The sequence below is a fragment of the Terrapene carolina genome, unplaced genomic scaffold (assembly GCF_002925995.2).
Source record: "Terrapene carolina triunguis isolate 2854851 unplaced genomic scaffold, T_m_triunguis-2.0 Scaffold97, whole genome shotgun sequence".
NCBI lineage: Eukaryota > Metazoa > Chordata > Testudines > Emydidae > Terrapene > Terrapene triunguis.
Window position 1 is genome coordinate 12,466,482 of NW_020664448.1, and position 25,197 is coordinate 12,491,678.

Sequence of the window (25,197 nt, forward strand, 5' to 3'; positions counted from 1 at the left end):
TCATCCTAGTGGCCCTTCTCTGCACCCGTTCCAGTTTGAGTTCATCCTTTTTAAACATGGGAGACCAGAACTGCACACAGTACTCCAAATGAGGTCTCACCAGTGCCTTGTATAACGGAAGCAGCACCTCCTTATCCCTACTAGAAATACCTCGCCTAATGCATCCCAAGACCGCATTAGCGTTTTTCACAGCCACGTCACATTGCCGACTCATAGTCATCCTGCGATCAACCAGGACTCCGAGGTCCTTCTCCTCCTCCGTTACTTCTAACCGATGCGTCCCCAGCTTATAACTAAAATTCTTGTTAGTCATCCCTAAATGCATCACTTTACACTTTTCACTATTAAATTTCATCCTATTACTATTACTCCAGTTTACAAGGTCATCCAAGTCTCCCTGCAGGATATCCCGATCCTTCTCCGAATTGGAAATACCTCCCAACTTTGTGTCATCCGCAAACTTTATCAGCCCACTTCTACATTCAGTTCCAAGGTCAGTAATAAATAGATTAAATAAAATCGGACCCAAAACCGAACCTTGCGGAACTCCACTGGTCACCTCCCTCCAACCTGACAGTTCACCTTTTAGTACAACCCGCTGCAGTCTCCCCTTTAACCAGTTCTTTATCCACCTCTGGATTTTCATATCGATCCCCATCTTTTCTAATTTAACCAATAATTCCTCATGAGGTACTGTATCAAACGCTTTACTGAAATCGAGGTATATTAGATCCACCGCATTTCCTTTATCTAAAAAATCTGTTACTTTCTCAAAGAAGGAGATCAGGTTGGTTTGGCACGATCTGCCTTTCGTAAAGCCATGTTGTAATTTGTCCCAATTGCCATTGACCTCAAGGTCCTTAACTACTTTCTCCTTCAAAATTTTTTCCAAGACCTTGCATATTACAGATGTTAAACTAACAGGCCTGTAGTTACCCGGGTCACTTTTTTTCCCCTTCTTGAAAATAGGAACCACATTAGCTATTCTCCAGTCCAATGGTACCACCCCTGAGTTTACGGAATCATTAAAAATTATCGCTAACGGGCTTGCAAGTTCTCGCGCCAGTTCCTTTAATATTCTCGGATGAAGATCATCCGGTCCGCCCGATTTAGTCCCGTTAAGCTGTTCGAGTTTGGCTTCTACCTCGGATACGGTAATGTCAACCCCCCCCTCCTTTATTCCCCTCTGTCACGCTGCCTATATTCCTAAACCCTTCATTAGCCTCATTAAAGACCGATGCAAAATATTCGTTTAGATATTGTGCCATGCCTAAATTATCCTTAATCTCCACTCCATCTACAGTCTTCAGCGGTCCCACTTCTTCTTTCTTTGTTTTCTTCCTATTTATATGGCTATAAAACCTCTTGCTATTGGTTTTGATTCCCCTCGCAAGGTTCAACTCTACACGGCTTTTGGCCTTTCTCACTCCATCTCTACATGCTCTGACCTCAATAAGGTAGGTTTCTTTGTCGATCCCTCCCCTCTTCCACTCTTTGTATGCTTTCTGTTTTTTCTTAATCACCCCTCTGAGACGCTCGCTCATCCAGCTCGGTCTAAATCTCGTGCCTACGAACCGTTTTCCCTTTCTCGGGATACAGGCCTCCGACAGCTCCTGTAACTTTAACTTGAAATAATCCCAGGCGCCTTCCGCCTTTAGATCCATAAATATGTTAGTCCAGTCCACTTCCCTAACTAGTCGCCTTAATTTATTAAAGTTAGCCCTTTTGAAATCGTAAACCCTAGTCTCAGATTTAATTCTGTTAATCCTTCCATTTAGTTTAAACCGAATTAGCTCATGATCACTCGAACCAAGGTTGTCCCCTACCACCATTTCCTCAACGAGGTCTTCACTACTCACCAAAACCAAATCTAAAATGGCATCCCCCCTCGTCGGTTCAGCAACTACTTGATGAAGGAATTCATCAGCTAGCACGTCTAGGAAAATCTGAGCCCTATTATTGTTACTAGCATTTGTTCCCCAATCTATATCTGGGAAGTTAAAGTCTCCCATGATTAAGAAGTGGGTTGTAGCCCACGAAAGCTTATGCTCTAATAAATTTGTTAGTCTCTAAGGTGCCACAAGTACTCCTGTTATTTTTGCATGATTACACAGTTCCTATTAGTATTTACTTCCCTAAAAACATTAAAGAGTTCTCTGTCCATATCCAGGGTAGATCCCGGCGGTCTATAGCACACCCCAAGCACTATCCCAGGGGAGGCTTTTCGATTTAGTGATACAAAATATACAATACATACAATACAATACAATACAATCTTTTTCTTCACTAAATCTTTTCAATTTAAAGGAGCACTATCAAATCAAAATCTAATCAATGAAAAAAAAGTTAAAAGTATTTTCTAGTGCTACATGGACCACTGAGTCTCCCCTGCCTATTGTTGCAGTTTTATAAGCCTATTATCCTATCATTTTTTAAACAAAGTTTTTCTCTCCCCTGTTGCTGTGTGAAAGATCCCTATAGAATACGGGAGAAACTGACTGACAACTGCCTAGCAGGGGAAATGGTGAAACTGGCTATACACAAAGTGCTGCCAAATGAACTAACTGAAACAATAAAAAAGGAAAAATGTTGTTCTGTAATCTCTATCTTGGGTTCTTCTATGGTTCCCATTACTGTACTGTCTGAGTGATTGAGAGTCTTCAGCGTATGTGTCCTCACAACACCCCTGTGAAGTAGGGAAGTACTGTTAGCCCCTTTTAAAGATGAACTGAGGCACAAAGCGGCTTTCCCAAGGTCACACAGGAAGCCTGTGGGATAGCCGAGACTTGAACCCGAGCCTTTTAACCCAGAATAGTACCCTAATCACTGACTCAGCCCTCCTGCTAGCCTGGTAATCTTAGTGTTTACTTAGTGGCAACAGCATACTTGGAGAGCAGTGCAGTATTTTTAAGGTTATGCTAACAACCTCTCCCTTACTGAGTATCTTAATTGTACAGAACAAGATTGCACAAGACATTGGTGCATGACCATGAAAGTAAATGATCAATTAATTTCAAAATAGATAGTGAGGCTGAGTGCAACGTAGTCACCGCAAGCATTTATAAAAAAATTAGTGACTACTCAGTGCTTAAATTGATAATTAAAATTGTTGCAGACAGTGGGCAAAAAATGAGGCCATAAAGCCAAGCCACACTGTCATATTTACATAAGGGTAATAGATGCCTATATAAGAAAAAGCCCCAAAAATCGGGACTGTCCCTATAAAATCAGGACATCTGGTCACCCTATCTCCTCCACCCCCACCCCCATCTTTTCCCCTCCAGCTCACCCTCCTCCCTTCCCAGCTGGGTGATTTAGGCAGCCTCTGGGAAAGTGTATGAACAAGAGTCTCTGTGTAGGCAAGTGTGTGATTCAAGTATTGTATGTGTGTAAGAGACTGTGTGTCTTTGTGTAGGGAGGTGTGTGTCTTGCCGCATGTGTGGATACCTGTGTGAATAAAATTTGCAGCCTAACTCTGACTTTTATTCCTTTTGCTGGCGTGTGCACAAAAAAATTGATGACATAAAATATGTGTGTATTCATTTCATGACGAGTTTTTTAAAAGAGAAGGAAACTCTAAAAGAAATGTATTATTTCTTAAAAAGTGAATGCTGTTGCAGAAGAGCCAATGTATCATACATTTCTCCCCACCTTTGTCTAGCTACATTATAAACTCTTTCTTGCAGACTCTCTCTTTTTATGTGTATGCCTAGCACCTACCACCCTGGAGCTCTGATCTTAGTTTAGTCTCTAGGCACTAAACGACAACGGTAATATTAAATAATGTGGAAGTACTGTATATGTGTTGCGCATGTGTCATAACTATAAAGGGAAGGGTAACAGCTCTCCTGTGTACAGTACTATAAAATCCCTCCTGGCCAGAGACTCCAAAATCCTTTTACCTGTAAAGGGTTAAGAAGCTCGGGTAACCTGGCTGACACCTGACCCAAAGGACCAGTAAGGGGACAAGATACTTTCAAATCTTGGGGGGGGGAAAAGGCTTTTGTTTGTGCTCTTTGTTTAGGGGTTTGTTCGCTCTTGGGACTGAGAGGGACCAAACATCAATCCAGGTTCTCCCCATCTTTCTAAACAAGTCTCTCATATTTCAAACTTGTAAGTAAAAAGCCAGGCAAGGCGTCTTAGTATTACTTTGTTTTCTCAACTTGTAAATGTACCTTTTACTAGAGTGTTTATCTTTGTTTGCTGTACTTTGAACCTGGGCTAGAGGGGGGTCCTCTGAGCTCTTTAAGTTTGATTACCCTGTAAAGTTATCTTCCATACTGATTTTACAGAGATGATTTTTACCTTTTTCTTTAATTAAAAGCCTTCTTTTTAAGAACCTGATTGAGGCGGGGGAAGGGTCAATTTCTCCTTGTTTTAAGATCCAAGGGGTTTGGATCTGTATTCACCAGGAGTTGGTGAAAGGAAGGAGGGGGGAAGGGTCAATTTCTCCTTGTTTTAAGATCCAAGGGGTTTGGATCTGTATTCACTAGGGAATTGGTGAAAGGTTTCTCAAAGCTTCCCAGGGAAGGGAATGGTGGCAGTGGACCAGAACTAAGCTGGTAGTTAAGCTTAGAAGTCCTCATGCAGGCCCCCACACTTGTACCCTAAAGTTCAAAGTGGGGATACAGCCTTGACAGCATGCTAGATGTGTACACATGAATATGCGTGTGTATCTGCACGTAGGTGTGGGAGTCAGTTTCTACATATTTATTTATATAGGTATATGGACAGGTGTGCATTTCTGTGGTTGTGCTTTACAGATTTGTATTTGGGCTTCAGGAGTGGGTCTTTAATGCAGGGCTGGCTCTAGGTTTTCTGCCGCCCCAAGCGGCAACAAAAAAATAAAAAAATAAAGCCGTGGCAGCGCGATCGCGCCGCTCCACTCTTCAGCGGCAATTCTGCGGTAGGTCCTTCGCTCCCAGAGGGACTGAGGGACCCGCCGCCGAATTCCCGCTGAAGACCCCAGACCTGCTGCCCCAATAGCGACCGAAGTGCCGCCCCTTCCTATTGGCTGCCCAAAGCACCTGCTTCTTTAGCTGGTGCCTGGAGCTGGCCCTGCTTTAATGGACCCATTGCAGCTGTGATAATGTGTGGTCCTAATTCCACACATAAAATTACAATAACTTTAGTGAACAAAAAACATGGAGCTGGTTATGAAAAATGGGAAGAGGGGAGGGAAAGAATCATGAAAACCGTTGTGAAATTTCATTTTTTTTTAAATTACCCTTTTGGACAATTTTGCTGCCAGCTCTAGCGTCCTGTAACCTTAATGAAACCTGAACTTAGCATAATACATCTGTCAAAACAATAAATATGCCTGTTTGGGCCTTGCAGTGAAAATGAGCATGTGAGACAGAGTGGGGGAGAGTAAGTGAAGGAGGGAGGGAGGATGGAGTGAGTGGGGATGGGGCCTCGGGAAGGGGCAGGGCCTCAGGGAAGGTGCAGGGCATTAGCTGGGTAAGGGTGTTTGGTTTTCTGGAATTAGAAAGTTGGCAACCCTAATGCAGATATTTAAGATAGGGAAGAGGTGGGGATGAGTTCTGATTCGTTCTCCCACTATTGCTAACCACAGTTGCTTGAGTCCTGAAAGAACTAGGGACCAGTCCAGCTAGAAGACAAAGCAGAAGCTAGGAAATAGAGGTAGACCTTGCTAAAAAGCCTTCTTCTTCATACTTGAAAAGAAAATGTTGCCCAAACGTTATAACTAGAGCTAGATTTAATAATGTGTCTATCACTGGGCTGAAAGATCACAGAAACCAGGTCTATGTTTTTAAGTAACGAGGTCTTTAGAACCCTTCCTCCTCTATATGATGCATTAGTTTGCACATGGAGAGCCATGCTTTACTCAGTGTACATTCAGTGAGGCAGGGCTTCTTGGCAACCACTATTCCTCGCTGAGTAAAGAGCACAGTCAACCTGGAGCCCTTCCCTTGGTGAGTAAGCATCTTGTTGGGGATGCCCTCTATGGTTATGATTAAAATCATGAGTAAATAATAAAGCAGCATATCTGGCATTGCACTTTCTGATAAATATTCACAGTACCTTCCTGGTGAGTCTCCATTCTCATCGAACAAGATCACCTCCCCAGAAACCCCAGTGAAGTTAGTCTTCATGAGAGAATCCAGGAGTTTTTGACCATCTATAGGCTTCATGGCATCACAGAGACCTGCATAGCCTGGGCATAGTGACATCTGCATGTTGTGAAGACCGTACGCCATAGAATATATGGCATTGATTACGAATCCCATTTTAGAATCTTGAACATGTTGCGTTTTGAGAGTCAACTGACCTGTTAGGAAACAGCACAAAGTTTAGTCATTACCATAGACAGAAACATGATGAATCTTCAAACATTTTTGCTGTGTATCCATTAGTAATATCAAAAAACCCTCTTAAGAGACACTAAGCAGTATATATATATAAAGGGAGGAGAGAACGGGTCGTCTTTCAAACATATCATGATCCTGTTGGTCTCCATCTCAATGAAGCAATAGAACCTGTGCATCCTCATTTTCAGTTATCACTCTTTCACCCTATATTTTTTGTGAGTATGTATCTATTAAATCATATTGTAATACTTCTAGGCTCCCTGGAAGTGACCACCGTCTATGAGAATCTTTCCACTGATCTCAAAGCTAGTTGATTCAGCCCTTTGTGGTTGGAGTGCCATGGAGGATGCCTATGTAATAGGAACGTTATGTATCAACTTCTGTGTTTCCGGATTTATGGGGAAACCAAGGGTTCAAAAATAACTAGATAAGTTCATGGAGAATAGGTCCATCAATGGTATTAGCCAGAATGGGCAAGGATGGTGTCCCTAGCCTCTGTTTCCCAGAAGCAGGGAATGGGTGACAGGGGATTGATCACTTGATGATTACCTGCTCTGTTCATTCCCTCTGAAGCACCTGGCATTGGCCACTGTCTGATGACAAGATACTGAGCTAGATGGACCTTTGGTCTGACCCAGTATGGCCGTTCTTATGTAAGGAATCGAGAAATCCACTACAACCCAAGATGCTACCATGGAAATGAAATCTTGAGTGGAATTGGCAAACTGATATTCTGCCAGCAAAGCGGTCTTATTAATATCATACTGCTACCTGGTCCTGTGAGGTGCTAAGCAACCACAGCTCCTCTTGAAATCTATGGGAGTTGTGAACACTCAGAACCTTTCAGGATTATGGCTTCTGTGAGTCACTCAAAACTGAACCTTCCTATTTCTGGTAGTAGGTCTGGAAGTTAACAGGATATGTGGAATTGGAAAGGAGCATCTAACTGTCTGTCGAGTCTGGTAACAGTGTTAAAGAGACACAAACCACTAGTTTTAGGCCTCACATGTAGATAATGGCCTAGATTATCCCTTGCACTGCAAGTGCAGAGCAACCCTAAAGCTAGCTACGTGGATCTCCAGTGGGCACAGCTGAAATAATAGTGTCTGTCTCTCCTTCCTGCAGCCCAAATGGTTGATGATGAGAGGGTGTGGCCAGGGCTCCCCTGGTTAACTCATCTGTCCCTGCACAAGAGACAAGTTACTAATTCAGAAAATTAATGTGATCCTTTTCTGTTAGAAAGAATGTTCAACTTTACAAAGAAAACTTTTGTAAGGAAACTTGACTCTGGTTAATAAATAAATAAAATGTGAAAGTTGGCCAACTTTGTCATTCTGCTCAGACACATTCTATACAGGTGATTCTGTACCCACGTGGTGAAAGGCCATAACAATGAACTGACTAAATTTCAGGAATGAGTATCAAACCCAAACCTTTGACTCATGAAAGACTTCAGTACCTAACACATTTAAAGAGAGTTAGGATCTGTTTAAGAAACCTGCCCAGCTCAATCAATACTTCCCCCCTTTAACAAGATTTTAAATATACTAGGTAATGGCTCCTGGATCTGTTTTGCTGCCTCCTTTTGAATTAAAACCTGTGCAAGGCAGCAGGCCAAACAGTAGTTTAGAAGGATTGGAGGACTCCGCACCAGAGGATTGCAGCCAAAACAAACACAAACCTGCACCTCCTGGAAGGTTCCCATACAGTGAACTTGGATTTTCATCCATTTCCAGATCATAGAATCATAGGAGATTAGGGTTGGAAGAGACCTCAGGAGGTCATATAGTCCAATCCCCTGCTCAAAACAGGACTAACACCAACTAAATCATCCCAGCCAGGGCTTTGTCAAGCCGGGCCTTAAAAACCTCTAAGGATAGAGATTCCACCACCTCCCTAGGTAACCCATTCCAGTGCTTCACCACCCTCCTAGTGAAATAGTGTTTCCTAATATCCAACCTAGACCTCCCCCACTGCAACTTGAGACCATTGCTTCTTGTTCTGTCATCTGCCACCACTGAGAACAGCCTAGCTCCATCCTCTTTGGAACCCCCCTTCAGGTACTTGAAGGCTGTTATCAAATCCCCCCTCACTTTTCTCTTTTGCAGACTAAATAACCTCAGTTCCCTCAGCCTCTCCTCGTAAGTCATGTGCCCCTGCCCACTAATTATTTTCATTGCCCTTTGCTGGACTCTCTCCAATTTGTCCACATCCCTTCTGTAGTGGGGGGACCAAAATTGGAGGCAATACTCCAGGTGTGGCCTCACCAGTGCCGAATAAAGGGAATAATCACTTCCCTCGATCTGCTGGCAATGCTCCTACTAATACAGCCCAATATGCCATTGGCCTTCTTGGCAACGAGGGCACACTGCTGAGTCATATGCAGCTTCTCGTCCACTATAATCCCCAGGTCCTTTTCTGCAGAACTGCTGCTGAGCCAGTCGGTCCCCAGCCTGTAGCAGTGCACGGGCTTCTTCCTTCCTAAGTGCAGGACTCTGCACTTGTCCTTGATGAACCTCATCAGATTTCTTTTGGCCCAATACTCCAATTTGTCTAGGTCACTCTGGACCCTATCCCTACCCTCCAGCATATCTACCTCTACCCCAGTTTAGTGTCATCTGCGAACTTGCTTAGGGTGCAATTAATCCCATCATCCAGATCACTGATAAAGATGCTAAAGTCAAGATATATCACATCCATTGCTTTCCCCACAGAGCTAGTCATCTGATCATAGAAGGCAATCAGGTTGGTCAGGCATGACTTGCCCTTGTTGAATCCATGTTGATTATTCCTGATCACTTTCCCCTCCTCTGAGTGCTTCAAAATGGATTCCTTGAGGACCTGCTCCATGATTTTGCTGGGAACGAAGTGAGGCTGTAGTTCCCCGGGTTCTCTTTCTTCCCTTTTTAAAATATGGGCACTCTATTTGCCTTTTTCCAATCAATTTTAAGCACACAATTAGTTCCATTGTTAACCCCCAACCTCCCACCCTGGCCCAGCGGCCCTTAGGTACAGGGCCGGCTTTAGGCCAATTCCACCAATTCCCCCGAATCGGGCCCCGTGCCTAAGAGGGCCCCGTGCCCAGTGGCAGGGCCACTCAGAGTGGGGGGGAAGTGGCAGAGAATCCCTTCCTTGGCTAGAGGCGCCTTTTTAATTTTTACTCTCCCAGCGGCGTTCCGGGTCTTTGGTGGCACTTTGGCGGCGGGTCTTTCACTCGCTCCGGGTCTTTGGCGGCACTTTGGCGGCGGGTCCTTCAGTGCCACTGAAGACCCGGAGAGAGTGAAGGACCCACCGCCAAAGACTAGGAGCGCGGCCCGGTGAGTACAAGCCCCACGTGGTTTTTTTACGTGGTTTTTTTTTTTTTAGTCATCCCTATAGGGGCCCCGTCGAAACTGTTCGAATCGGGCCCCGCACTTCCTAAAGCCGGCCCTGCTTAGGTATATTGTCCAATTGACAAAAGGAGGTATCTGACATGATTTTTCACATGGTGCTGGAGAAGCAGCCTGTTCTGCACTTGCCCAGCAGCGGCGATTCCTGTCTCGCAGGGCTGGGCCCAGCTCCTGTCCCTTCATGACCTGGGGGCAGCCAGGCCAAATCTGAACGGCATTGCGATCCTGGGCACCAGATTGCAATGTCCAGAGTGGGGAGCCAGTCCAAGTCCCATAAAACAGGAGCCACTGCTGCCAGGTGAATGTGCAGGAGGCTTGCTTTCCAGCCCTGCCCACGCTAACCACCCCGGGGCCCTCCCCGCCGCACTAAATTGAGATTAGGTTTGTAGTGGATGCAGCAGGCATGACAACATATATGGGAAAGTGGCATCAACAGTGACTCATCGCCCCACCCCTCCCATTGCAAAACCTGGCTCTGCCACTGTCTCTCCTCAGAGAGGGTTTGGGCATGTATGTGGCTGACAAGAATATTCCCTAAGAATATAACAATTAATGCAACAATAGAAAAGTCTTGGAGGGGAGATAAAACCTCATGCTGCATTAAGAAAATGTTTAACTATTAGTGAGACCAATTGACGGGCAATTCCTATGTTCCTGTGTTTCAGTGACCTCTTGATTTTAATGTCCCTGGAAAATGCGTTAATTTAAAATTTCATTTGTCATTCTTGCTTTACTTCTAGTAGACAGTACTAATCTCTTACCTTAATCCCTTATCTTTCTGCTGCTTCCCTCTTCCCGGTGTTTCATCTTTCATACATGTCTCTCCTTTATTGTTTTTAAATTACTTCTTGCATATCCTGCTCATTTTCATTGGTCTTTATATCCAGAGTATATTTATGGCTAGATGACATTAATAACCTTCAGCATCCATTCATTTCATAGCATATCAGGGTCGGAAGGGACCTCAGGAGGTCATCTAGTCCAACCCCCTGCTCAATGCAGGACCAATCCCCAACTAAATCATCCCAGCCAGGGGTTTGTCAAGCCGGACCTTATCTTCCAAGATCTTATAATTCCCCATTGTGTCCCATTGCTTTATCTGTTTTGCCATTTTTCAGCATTTTATGCAAGCTTGCAAACATTAGCTATGCTGAATGTCAGGCTGCTTAACTTTTTTCCTTCCTTTTAAGCTTGGTCCTTTGGCCTACTTTAGTAATAGTCACATTGAGATGCACCCTACAGGGTTTCCTTTATAACCTACTAGTGTTAACAACATGTTGGCAGCACTGATACAGCCAAGGGAGAGTAGACTGGATGCTACTCAGCCTCACATATCAGCAGCAAAACTGTCAGCTACATTACAGCCATCTTTATCATTGATGAATATAGAAGAGGCAGAAACAGCAGGACAGGCCCGCCGATGGGGGAGGGGGGAGTGTCAAAGCAGGCAATTGCCCAGGGGCCTGGGCGATTTAAAAGTGCCTGGGGGTCCCCGGTCGCTGCCGCCGACAGTGCACCGCAGCAGGGCTAAGGCAGGCTTCCTGCCCGCCCTCGCTCCGTGCCGCTCCTGGGAGTGGCCAGCACGTCCCTGTGGCCCCTGCGGAGAGGATCTCTGCGTGCTGCCCCTGCCCTGAGTGCCGACTCTGCAGCTCCCATTGGTCGGGAACTGCGGTCAAGGGTAGCTGCGGGGTGTGCTGGTTGCTTTCGGGAGCCGCCCGAGGTAAGCGCCGACCCCCTTACTTCCTCCTGCACCCCAACCCCCTGACCCAGCCCAGAGCCTGCACCCCGCACCCAAACTCCCTCCCAGAGCCCGACCCCTCACCCCTCCTGCACCCAAACTCCCTCCCAGAGCCTGCACCCCGCACCTTCTCCCACACCCCAACCCTCTGCCCCAGCCTGGTGAAAGTGAGTGAGGGTGGAGGAGAGCAAGCGATGGAGGGAGGGGGGATGGAGTGAGCAGGGTGTGGGGCTTTGGAGAAGAACCGTGATGGGGCATGGCCTCAGGGAAGGGGTGGGGCAGGGGGCGGGACAAGGGTCTTTGGGTTTGCTCGATTTGACAGTTGGCAACCCTACCGGGTGGGCATGTATAAGCCCTGGCCATGCTGGAAGAGCGCGCCCAGCAATGCAGCCAGCAGCTCACTGGGCACCAGCCAGCACAGGCGCAGCATAGCCCAAATGTCAGGCGGACCGCATCCGCATGTGGGGGCCCATTGACTGTTCTGCCCTGGGGCCCAGAATTGCTGTCAGCGGGCCTGAGGCAGGAACGGTGAATGCGGCGCTAGCAATTTCATATGTAATGGGAATAATTGGGATGTGGGCAGTCATAAGGGAGAATAAACAATGAGCTCTACAATATCTTTTCCAAACAGTTACTATTCTGGTTACAACCACACATTAGTAAAAGAACTAGCTCAGATTTCATCCACCTTGGAGAAGCAGGGGCCAGACTGTGGCTCTGAGAAGCACGGTTTGGTTTCTTCCTTGCTGTTGGGCAGTGCACCAATGTGCTTGGCCCTTACTGGGTCAGGATGAGAGGATTACAATCTAGTCCTTAATCATGTCTAAAATGTAGGAGTGGTGCGAAAGTTCACCAGGGGGAAAATACATCTATAAAACTGTTTTCTCATTGAAAACCATTTCATACTGGTCAAAAGATGAACAAGGTGACATAAAAGATCTTTCCCTTCTCTCATCTCTGGTCCTGATTTTCAGAGGTGCTGCGCTCCCACAGCTCCTATGAACGTTGGGTGAAGTGGTGGGCACTCAACTTGTCTGAAACCAAATTTCCTAGGTCTATGACTGAGTATGAACTTTTTTTCTTAAACCTGCAAATTATTTGTTTCATTCTCCTGAGGTAATGTTTTTTCCTAATTAAAAATAATAGGTGTAATAACTGTAACGATAGATTACATGTAAAATCCACATTAATCGAAATTAAGTGGAAAATTGAACAAGCGTATTACATTACAATGCACACAACTTTATCCAATTACTGAGCCTCAAAATTAACAGCTCACAAACTGTGCTGTTAATTAGAGTGGCCGATAGAATGAATCTGATGTGCATCAGCAATAATATTTATTTTAAAATGATATTCCAACTGCCTTATTACCAATGACGGCTTGAAAATGTAATAACTTTACTCTGAGTTGTAGGAACTCTAGTTATTGGGCTTTGTGCTGCTGTTTTATAGAATTATTACTCAGCCTTTCTTTACACATTTGATCTCACTCAGTTCACCTGATAAATTGTAATGAGGCTGCTTAGCTCTTCAGAGAAGCTGCTAGCAATTGTCAAAGGAAATCTGAGGGAATTAGCTGTTCTGGTTTCTGTAACTGGGGAAAGCATTTCCTCTACATGTGATTGCTTCCACTTGCCACAGAGGGGCAAATTTGCCCCACAACATGTGTCTGTCGATCTGCAATACATCAAGGCCCTGAGGTTAGAGAAAATCTAAAAATCAAAGTGAAGGAAATAAATTATCTTAACAATACCGAAACACTAAAAAATGGAGATTTGTTTGCATTAAAGTCCCAAATCAGAATACTCCCAAACTTTGGGAAAATTTGCAGCTGGATCCAGACTTTGTACTTGGCCTGCATCTCTAATTCTTTTACAAAGTCTAAAGTGATCTGAGGCCAGTTCACCAAGCATTGTTTAAGCACATGCCTAATTTTAAGCATACAGGTATTCCCACTCTCCTCAGTGGCACTGTGGATGTAAGGTAAGGCACATGCTTAAATACCTTGCTGAACTGGGTGTTAGGCCCTGATTCTGGAAAGCACTTCAGCAGATGCTTAAATCTATACCCATTTAGAACAGCATTTAAGCATACAGTTAAAACTTCCAAGCATGTACTTAAGTCCCATTCTCTTTGAATGGAACATACACATGAATGTACACTTTGGCACATACTGAACTACTATCCTCAGTTGGGATCTTCCTGAAGATTGTAATGAGGATGAAACCAGTAGCATTCAATAGAAATTACTCTTAAACAATCAATAGAATCTAATGGAGAACAACTATGAAATTCTATTTTTATACCATCCTATAGAATTATTAAATAGACAATGATGCCCCTTGTGCAGAATTCCATGTGCTGGTTTAAAATATCCATGGAAAGTATATGATACTTTTCTACTACATGCTGCATGATTTTCAGGATTTACTTGCTCTGTCTTGCACATTCATATAGGTGAAAAATTTAAAAAGAAGGAAACAAACATGTGTGTTGATTTTGCATTCCCCAGTGCTCCAATCTGGGGAATCTCCTGCTGTCTCACTCATGGTGAGAACAGTTGGTTAAACTCTACAGGAAAAAATCAAACAAGCAAGAAGAGACAACCTGATGGTATTCAGTGCTCTCATGTGTGGATAATCAGTTTGGCTTTTAACTTTTTTCAGCCAGCAGGGACTGGAAGCACTGTAGAGAGAACTTGCTTAGGCCTGATGCAATGATGCACTTAGTATCCACCTTGAGCATCCCCTCTGGTGGATGAGCAAGGTAATTTTGAGAGGTTCTGGAACTAGGTCCATCCCTCTGAGCCTTGGCAAGAGTTATTGCTATGATAGAGCATGCCCAAGTGGAGAGAATTAGATGGGGAAAAATGAGGGACTCTCAAGGGTCTCCTTCAAAACAAATAAGCCTTAAATATGAATCAAATTGTTTTTATATTGTGTTCGTGTTAAGTTAGTGGGTTAGTGACAGGAAATTACTATGAATCCTGTTTATTATGGTAGTGCCTGGGGACGAACCATGAATGGGGCCCTCCGTGTGCTAGGCACTGTACAAAAACAAATATGCCCTCCCCTGCAATTCAGTTTTAAATTCTGTCATAGAATAGAATTTCCTCCCAATATTGCTTTAGGAACATTGAAAAATTTAATTTGAATAATGTCAAATGATTATATTCTATAATATATAAATATAATAGAATATTAACATTCTTATAAAATAAAAGTTGAAATGAGAAAGTCAAAATGATTTGTTTTCTCTTGGAAATTTAATCAAATAAACAGTCCTGAGAAATGTTTTGATTTCAGCAAAACTGCATTTTCCAGTGGAAAACTGTTCCACCAAGAATTTTTTTTACCAGCTCTAATTTTCACTCATTGGGACTGAAGTGCTAGTGATACATTTAATATGCTTTTGTGTCCAGAAGAGCGGATCTTGCATTCTGATTTATGGACAAAGAAACTGAGTTCTGTAGAGCTGAAAGAATAAACATGCTCTTTAAAACAACCCCAACACCACCACCAACTGGTATCATGAGATGAATATTTACTTGTGTTATTCACAGCCTGATTTGCATTTAGGACCTGCCCCAACAAAATGAGTCTTTTCCTGGGTTTCAGTTTGATTGTAATGGGTTTTGAATTAGGGGCCAGATTGTCAAAGATATGTAGGCACCTAAAGATGCGCAAATAGGTGCCTAACTGGATTTGCAAAATCACCTAAGCAGGCTATTGAAATCAACAGGAACTAAGCACTTAACTTGCTTAGGCACTTTTGAAAATCCCATCTTTAGGTGCCCAAATATCTTTGAAAATCTGGGCCAGGCCCTTACTGGAGATAATGTTGTGTGGTGGCTGTTATACTGAAAATTTGCTGCATTTGCAAAGCACTACATGACGTACTTAAATTCTACACCAGGGAAAATATACTGCTGAAAGAAAAACGAAAGAAATTGGTCTAATTAAGCCATCAGGTAAGAAACATTATAGGACTTACATCCATTTAGTTATAGTTTACATTTGTTCTTAAGGATAGAGAGACTCCATCTACCTAATCCATGACATTGGGTACTCCAAGGAGTTGTTCAAGTTCAGATATGTAGTCCATGGGGAGTGAAAGAGGGAATGATGTTGTAAGGAATCAAATCATAATGTATAATATCAAAGGATACCAGCATGCATAGCAGGAGGGAGATGGGGGGTTAGGGTGGAAGAAAACGAGTGTTATCTTTGAAGTCAGCGTTCAGAGGAGTTTGCAGAATTTGGAAATAAGCAGCAGTAGCAGGAAAAATAAATTTGTTTAAGAGACCGAATTATTAAAGTTTTAAATCCAGGAACACCACAAGCATTTTTCTCCAGTGAGGTATAGCACTGTATATAGCACTCCTCACTGCAGGCTGTTTTCTTCTCTGAGCGACTCTAAAAAAATGGAGATTTATTTGCATTAAAGTCCCAGATCAGAATGCCTCCAAACTTTGGGAAAGCTCAGAGCCGGAGCCAAACTTTGTAGCTGGTCTGCATCTCTGTAATGAGTTAAATTGAAAACCTCTGGATCTGAACCACACCTATCACCCTCCTGAATTTTGGGAGAATTACAGCGAACCTGAAATGTGGGTTTGGGCACATTTCTAATCAATTCTAGTGCTAGAACATGTCTCAACCTGCCAAGGCCCAAATGTGGGATGGAATGAGTGCCAAAGCGCCAAACTGAAGGACACAAAAATTATTCATGGAGGAAAATTAAAATTCACTCTTTTAAAAAGGGAAATGAATTTTTCTATAATTTCAGTCTGATGAATTTTTTTAAATTTCTGATAAAAGTAATTAACCATAAAAGTGAGGGGATGCCAAATTAGTGTGGAATGTACATAGCTAAAATGAGTGATGTCCCTCAAAATGAGGAAAATTTGAGAGGTATAGTCTCAGACAGGCACTGGGACCTGCCCATGTTGGCTGTGGCCTAGCCAGATAAAACCAACTTTGGCTTTTTGTTTTGGGGTTTAGCCAACATACGTTTTCAATGCTGCAATGTAACAAGATGACATTTACATCTGACTCCAACATTATATCAAAAAGCCCCAAAAAAGCAATGCGTGATGGAACTCCAACATGAAGGGGCTTAGATTTAATAACTTGGCTGGAACCTGAACTCCCATAACTGGTGAGTCCTCTCAACCTTGTTAAGTATCTGCCATTCCAGCTGGTTGAGTTTCAGTGAACACCGTAGACATGTTTGCATTTGGCTTTTGTGTGCCTGTGCTTTCTACAGCAATCGTGGTAGAAAACTGTTTCAAGTTTTCCCTCTGTTATTTGGGCATTTCCATCTTTTTTTAGGTAGTGAGGAGCTAACTAGTTTAATCATTAACAAAAAGATATTCTCAACTTTTGGGGCCTTGCTCTTATTCATTCAGGATGCTGGTACAAAGATGATTTTCCTAACCCGTTGCTTTGGCCATGTCATCCCTCTCTTTGCATCCCTCCATTCCCTTCTCTATCACACCAGACATAAGCTACCTTGTTTTCACTTTCTAGGCTATTCATGGCCTATCCACACCCTATCTTTCATCAACTCTCATTCACTATCAAGATGCCAACTCCCACCTCTGATCAATCAATGATCCCAGCCTCCGTTACCCACTTGTTCAATTTTCCAACAAACATCTTTGTGCTTTCTCCCATTCTGTAAACATCTGCAAAGCTGCCTGACTAGCCTCCTTCAAAGTCTCTTCACTATGATGCCTACAAAAAACTTGACAGCAGACAGCTGGTGTGGTGAGACCAATGGCTATTATAATGAGGCAATGTTGTCTCATTGTTTCCTTGTACTCCCCTATTTGTCTGTCTGATCCATCAGTTGTCTCTTGCCTTATACTTAGACTATGAGATTTTGGGGGCAGAGGCCACGTTATTGTTCTGTGTTTGTACACTGCCTAGCACAATGGGGTCCTGGTCCATGATGGGTTCCTAGGTGCTACAGTAATACAAATTAATAAACAAAATGGAAACTATTTGAGCCATAAGCACCTATATTAACTAACAAACAGGGAGGAACTCGTTGAGAATTTGAAAGTAGAAGGCAGCTTGGGTGAAAGTGATCATGAAATCATAGAGTTTGCAATTCTAAGGAAGGGTAGAAGGGAGTACAGCAAAATAGAGACAACGGATTTCAGGAAGGCGGATTTTGGTAAGCTCAGAGAGCTAATAGGTAAGGTCCCATGGGAATCAAGACTGAGGGGAAAAACAACTGAGGAGAATTGGCAGTTTTTCAAAGGAACACTATTAAGGGTCCAAAAGCAAGCTATTCTGCTGGGTAGAAAAGATAGAAAATGTGGCAAAAGGCCACGTTGGCTTAACCACGAGATCTTGCATGATCTAAGAAATAAAAAGGAGTCATATAAAAAATGGAAACTAGGACAGATTACAAAGGATGAATATAGGCAAACAACACAGGAATGCAGGGGCAAGATTAGAAAGGCAAAGGCACAAAATGAGCTCAAACTAGCTAAGGGAATAAAGGGAAACAAGAAGACTTTTTATCAACACATTAGAAGCAAGAGGAAGACCAAGGACAGGGTAGGCCCACTGCTCAGTGAGGAGGGAGAAACAGTAACAGGAAACTTGGAAATGGCAGAGATGCTTCATGACTTCTTTGTTTCGGTCTTCACCAAGAAGTCTGAAGGAATGCCTAACATAGTGAATGCTAATGGGAAGGGGGTAGGTTTAGAAGATAAAATAAAAAAAGAACAAGTTAAAAATCACTAAGAAAAGTTAGATGCCTGCAAGTCACCAGGGCCTGATGAAATGCATCCTAGAATACTCAAGGAGCTAATAGAGGAGGTATCTGAGCCTCTAGCTATTATCTTTGGAAAATCATGGGAGACGAGAGAGATTCCAGAAGACTGGAAAAGGGCAAATATAGTGCCCATCTATAAAAAGGGAAATAAAAACAACCCAGGAAACTACAGACCAGTTAGTTTAACTTCTGTGTCAGGGAAGATAATGGAGCAAGTAATTAAGGAAATCATTTGCAAACACTTGGAAAGTGGTAAAGTGATAGGGAATAGCCAGCATGGATTTGTAAAGAACAAATCGTGTCAAACCAATCTGATAGCTTTCTTTGATAGGATAACGAGTCTTGTGGATAAGGGAGAAGCTGTGGATGTGGTATACCTAGACTTTAGTAAGGCATTTGATACGGTCTCACATGATATTCTTATCGATAAACTAGGCAAAGACAATTTAGATGGGGCTACTATAAGGTGGGTGCATAACTGGCTGGATAACCGTACTCAGAGAATAGTTATTAATGGTTCCCAATCCTGCTGGAAAGGTATAACAAGTGGGGTTCCGCAGGGGTCTGTTTTGGGACCGGCTCTGTTCAATATCTTCATCAACAACTTAGATATTGGCATAGAAAGTACACTTATTAAATTTGCAGATGATACCAAATTGGGAGGGATTGCAACTGCTTTGGAGGACAGGGTCATAATTCAAAATGATCTGGACAAATTGGAGAAATGGTCTGAGGTAAACAGGATGAAGTTTAACAAAGACAAATGCAAAGTGCTCCACTTAGGAAGGAAAAATCAGTTTCACACATACAGAATGGGAAGAGACTGTCTAGGAAGGAGTATGGCAGAAAGGGATCTAGGGGTTATAGTGGACCACAAGCTAAATATGAGTCAACAGTGTGATGCTGTTGCAAAAAAAGCAAACATGATTCTGGGATGTATTAACAGGTGTGTTGTGAGCAAGACATGAGAAGTCATTCTTCCGCTCTACTCTGCGCTGGTTATGCCTCACCTGGAGTATTGTGTCCAGTTCTGGGCACCGCATTTCAAGAAAGATGTGGAGAAATTGGAGAGGGTCCAGAGAAGAGCAACAAGAATGATTAACGGTCTTGAGAACATGACCTATGAAGGAAGGCTGAAAGAATTGGGTTTGTTTAGTTTGGAAAAGAGAAAACTGAGAGGGGACATGATAGCAGTTTTCAGGTATCTAAAGAGGTGTCATAAGGAGGAGGGAGAAAACTTGTTCACCTTAGCCTCTAAGGATAGAACAAGAAGCAATGGGCTTAAACTGCAGCAAGGGAAGTTTAGGTTGGACATGAGGAAAAAGTTCCTGTCAGGGTGGTTAAACACTGGAATAAATTGCCTGGGGAGGTTGTGGAATATCCATCTCTGGAGATATTTAAGAGTAGGTTAGATAAATGTCTATCAGGGATGGTCTAGACAGTATTTGGTCCTGCCATGAGGGTTCGGGACTGGACTCGATGACCTTTCGAGGTCCCTTCCAGTCCTAGAATCTATGAATTTATATTAAAGACCTCTAGACTGACAACAACAGATTGGTAAATTCAATGGATAAATTCCTTGCCCCATTGAAGTCAATGGCAGTTTTGTTATTAACTTCCATGCATCCAGGATTGTACCCCATGACTTATTTTGGTGAGGTTTCAGTTTGCCTAAAGGAAAGATGTATTAGGAAAACATTGTTGTTAGGCAGAAAAGGCACTAGGAATTTGGAACTGTGTGTGTGTGTATTTTCTTTTGAGAAAGAGGGAGACACTGATATATATTCAGGCTGCAAAGGTCTAAAGTTATATAACATCAAGGGGTTGTGACATGGTGCTGGTGTTGGACATTCATTGACTTCAGTGGAATTACTCAGCTGCTTAGAGCTATGCTCGTGTTTAATTGCCTAGCTGAACTGGGGCCTTGGTTAATCAAAAGCATCTGACTGGTGCCAGAGGGGAAGCACACTCCAATTCTTGTAAAACCCCAAGTGTTCTTGGGCTATGGAAAGTCTCCAGTTAAAGGTGTATTTTAAATCCTTTGCTCTGACCCTCGGTCTACGTAGGTGGTTCACATCAGTTCTCCTGTGACATGGAATTGATAACATTGAGCATGAAGTCAGATAAGTCTGCAAACTTCTCCCTTTCAGGAGTGCTCTAGCTGGGCAGAAAATCAATGTACTTAACAACAGCAGTAGCAGTGGCACCCATTTGGATTAGGTAAATATACTCAATCTGCACATAAAAAATGGCTTGATGCTAAAATGTTAACCTCAACATGAGTCAAAGTATATGTGAAGAGATGGAAACTTATCAGAAGTTGATAGAAATGAAAGAAGAAAAGCTATATTCAGTTGGGGCTGTTTTTCATGTGCTCTTTACTTTATCATCACATTTTCATTTTGCATGACTCACTGAATTTCCTCCTGCCCTAATAAATAGTGACTGTGTAACAATGACTGTGTACATTTTTTGCCTACTATAAAATGAGATCTACAAGGCTAGCATCACTCATGAATCTTGTGATGGGGTGTTCACCCCACACTGGAGTGGAAGAGGCCTGCCATACCCTGCCATACCCCCGGAGGCCTGCCATACCCCTGGAGTGGAAGAGGCTTGCCATACCCCTGGAAGCCTGCCATAGCCTGTCCCAGAAAGGAGCAGTGGAGGTGAGTCCTCCAAGCAGCCTAGAGAGGCTGCATGAGAAGCAGCCAAGTGTAGGGAGGCTGCACAGAGCAGCCAGTCAGGGCCCAACAGACTCGCATAAAAGGATCTGCAAGGCCAGAGACAGTCAGTTGCTGTGGGGAGCCCAAGGAATGAGGACTGTATTCCTAGTCGGCTGCAAGAAGGGTAGCACCTTGGACAGAGCAGTTGCTTGGAGGGACCAGGAGAGCAAGAGGGAGCTCCTGGCTGGCTGCTGGCTGAATACCCTGAGAAGAGGGCAGGGAAGTGGCCCAGGGAATTGACATAGCATCGAGCGAAGTTCAGGAGGCTGCTATCTACAGGGTCCCTGGGGTGGGACCCGGAGTAGTGGGCAGGCCCGGGTTCTCCCGCTCGCAACTGGTGAAGTGACTAGACTATTGAACTGAGCTACTTCACACCTGAGAGGGGGAAAACACAGATGGTGACACATCCAGAGGACTGATTTATGAAGAAGATGCTGCGGTAGTTGGACTGAGGCTGGTCTGCAGGCAGAGACAACGATGGGAGAGACACCACCTGGAGAGGGCACTCCAGCTGGCAGAGCTAATCCCTCTGATGGCCAGCAGGAGGCACTGTGGTGGGGAGTGGACTCCATCACAATCTATACACTTCGCATTTGTGAGGGTGAATCTATCTCATCATCTCAATATACAGGGATTTGAAAGCACAGGCTAGAGTTTTCAAACATGGATGACTAAATTTATGTACCAAAATCCAGATTTAGGCATCCACATATGCAAATTTTGGCCATAACGCCTATTACTTATTTCAATATTTTAAAAATATATTGTTTATATGAATAGCTATTATTATCAATATGACATTACTGCATTAAAATGAAGTGGTTGACTATAGGTCAATTTCTGCACTCATGTGGTGACCTAAGAGTATTGCTTTTCTTTTAACTATTACCTCACCCACCTCCTCCATCCCACCTTCTTGTCGATATCTTCTTGCCACTGTCTTAGACTATGTGGTCTCTGTGTAGGGGCTGTGTTTTTTTAAATTTTCTGTACAGCTCCCGGTACAGTTGGGAGTCCTTTGACTGGCGTCGCTAGAAGATACTGTAATAATTTTTTTATGCAACTCCTATTGAGCTGAAAATATTTAATTGGATGAAATTAAGGGCAAGATTCTGCACTCATAGCAGGATAAATATGACACATCAACAATATATTATTTTCAGCTGTAGGCTTCAAAACATTTTACTACGGAGTGCAAGTATCAATATCACCCTTTGTCTAATCATACCAGAAGAACAGGAGACAGTGTCTGTGGTACAATTTGGCCACAACTTTACTCACTTGAAATATATGGGAGTACCTGGCAATAAATAGTGCAGTTCATCATTATTTCCTTAACTGTTTCCCCCACTGGAGAGTGCTGCGGCCAGTCCTCCCACTTCCCGTCCTGGCTACAGCAAGTCCCTTGCTGGGATCCCACTGCCCTCCCCTCATATGGGAGTTATTGGGGGCTGGTTTCCTGCTGTACCAAACATAGGAGCCCTGAATCCCCCTCCCGCAGCTTCCTTAAGGGATGCACTGCACACCTGCCACATTTTTTAATTTACTAAGTTGTGATGTGTGAACCTCCCTGCAAAGCGTACTGTGGGGATGGTGAAAAAACCCATCCTGCCTCAGCCAGTCTGACAGGGAGGGAAAAATTCCTTCCTATCCCCCAAGGAAAGAGGTGACTAGCGTAATGCCCACAGTGGTTCCTGAAGGCATCCGGTTCTACTCTGATTCTATGGGTGGGAAGATGGATGGTGCCAGCTGGATCCCAATGAGAGAGGGCTTCTCTGAAACTGCTCGGGGTACAAATACCACACCCTCCTCTGGTCACCTGGAAGGTCAGTACCCTCCCCCCAACCTGGTATGGCCACTTCCTGTTCCTCCCTGCTCGATTCAGGTAAGCCTTCCCTGTCCTCCCCCTCTGTCACCAATAGCAGAGGAAGCTCCTATAGGGGCTACCACCCTTGTTCTTCAGTCAGCTGGACAAAGGACCCATAGAGTTGCAGTTAGCACGTTTTACAAATGAGGAAATTGAGCTGGACAGAAGTTTAAGTCCAAACTTTCAAATTTGGGTGCTTAAAGGCAGACACCTAAATCCATACTTAAGCACCTAAATAAATGAACAGATTTTCATAGAGGTGCTGAGCTCTCATTGACTTCATGAGGAAGCCATGCTGCTACTGTGGGAACTGGAAGCTATCATGAGAAAAACACAAGGATTTGAGGCCAACCTCTGCAGCCCCCAGACTTCTTGCTCCTGAGGGCAACATTCAAAGAAACTCTGCAAGGTGAACATCAGAGTTATTAGCCAAGCCTTGTGTTCCCCTCTTGTGAGTTTTAACACAAGATGGTTAGATCAAAGTAAAACTTAGGAAACTAAAGCAGCATGATGACCAATGAAATTGAGCATAAACTCCATATGTACAAAACAATGCATATTGAAATGGACAACTTAAACAACCTGGACACATCGATGGCATCTGAATAGTTGTCACCATTAAATCTTTACCATACGGAACTATGTTAATTACATGCAAAAAACAACAATAAAGCAGTTAAGGGTATTATAGCGTAGTTTAGTCTGCTCCTTTTCCAGAGTTCATTGATGTGGTAGCATTGGACAAAGCGTCAGAGCTGGAGAAAGTATTCAGCGAGACCAATTTGACAAATTTAGCCCTTCTTTTTCTGCTCACAAATTGATAGTGAACAGATTATGAGGAGCCTAAATTTCATTTTCAAGAGTGCCAAGCACTCAGGAGCCTAAGTTCCATTGACTTTCAACTAGACTTAATTATGAAGGGACTTAAATTAAATGCATTTTGGTCACTGCAGATAGACACCTTGTGAGATTTTCAAAAGTACCTAGGCCTTTAACTCCCAGTGAAACCAATGGGAGTTGGATGCCTACTCACTTTTGAAAATCCCACTAGCTGCTTCTCTGAATTTTCAGGCACCTAAATACATTTCCAAATCAGCTCTTAAGTGCCTAAGTTGGTTTTGAAAATGGGATGTAGGTTCCTAAATCACTTAGATACTTTTGAGAATTTTTACTGTAAGTGACAGTAAGGTCACACAGGAAATCAGTGTCAGGTCAGGGAGCTGGACTTGGATCTCATGAGCAGGCTAGTACTCTAACTTCTTGACAAGTCGTCCGCTCAGTGGCAGATCTGGGATTAAAATTCCAGACTTTCTGACTTCCATTCCTGCAAATCTCGCTGCCTCGGCATGGTATTATCTAGTTAAATCAAGGCTTTAACCTTAGTGATTTTAAATATAAATACATAAATAAATCCAACTACTTACTGTTGCAAGTCTTGTTGTATTTAGTATTCTCCTGTGGATACCCCTTCAGCTGGCACTGGAACCTGTGCTGCCAGAATTCCTGAAACCATGGATTTCGGAGATTGGTTTCTGGCCGAAGCTGCAGGTAATAGTCATCAAACCATTTCACATCAGGAGACTGAAGCTTGATCGTTATTCCGCCAACAGCTTCCCGCTGATACCCGTCTGTCACATCGTACCTGTCTGCCCAGCCATCACTGCAGAGAGAAATAAAAGAGAGAAAACACTGTGAAGATACTGCTTCATGCGCCATTCTAAAGAACAAGGGAAGTGCTCCTTTGCAAACAGCAATAGAAGCAAATAGATGCACACGCACACCAGAGATCTGGAGGGTGGAGTTCAGTGAAGTATCAGTAATACTTCTATTAGTAGCATTCAGCATCTTCTATTTTCTTACACTGAGCATTCATTTGTAATCAGCATTTATTATTTATATAGTGTATTCTTAAGCTTGTATCCCAAGGAATCCAGACCAGCATTATAAGCCACTGCCCCAATCCTGAAACTGACTGTGTGCATGTGCACCTCTGCACTGCACTGAGCCCTGGTGACTTCAGTGGACTTGTTTGGGGATATTCTAGCCAGGGGACAACTTAGCGAAAGTTCCACGGAATGTGTAATGGCATTGCAAAAACCAGACAGGAAGCTGGCTTTTAGAATCAGGGCTAAAAAAGCATCACAGGAAACTGAGATGTCCATGGCAAACTACCAAATGATAATGGCCATCAAGCAGTCTGTTAGCGATTCTCCCTCACTTATTTCACTTAAAATCCCCCCCAGAACTCTGACTCCGAACTCCAAGCAGAGCTGGTAGAAATACAGGAAACAAGTCATGAACATTCCAGTGGAATTCTCCATGCACAAGTTTTTTTTTCTTTCATAGAAATTCA

General features: G+C 43.4%; 1 protein-coding gene across 4 annotated transcripts in view; it reads right to left on the reverse strand.

Moving 5' to 3' along the window:
* The window catches only part of GRM5 (glutamate metabotropic receptor 5), a 331,468-nt gene that overhangs the window by 53,888 nt on the left and 252,383 nt on the right, over window positions 1-25,197 (reverse strand). For all 4 annotated transcript variants that reach the window (XM_024215245.2, XM_024215247.2, XM_024215246.2 and 1 more), the window contains exons 3-4: window positions 24,269-24,504; window positions 6,046-6,292 (exon numbers count right to left, since the gene is read on the reverse strand). In XM_024215245.2, the coding sequence (XP_024071013.2) occupies window positions 6,046-6,292; window positions 24,269-24,504 (483 nt within the window). The remainder of the gene's footprint in view (window positions 1-6,045; window positions 6,293-24,268; window positions 24,505-25,197) is intronic.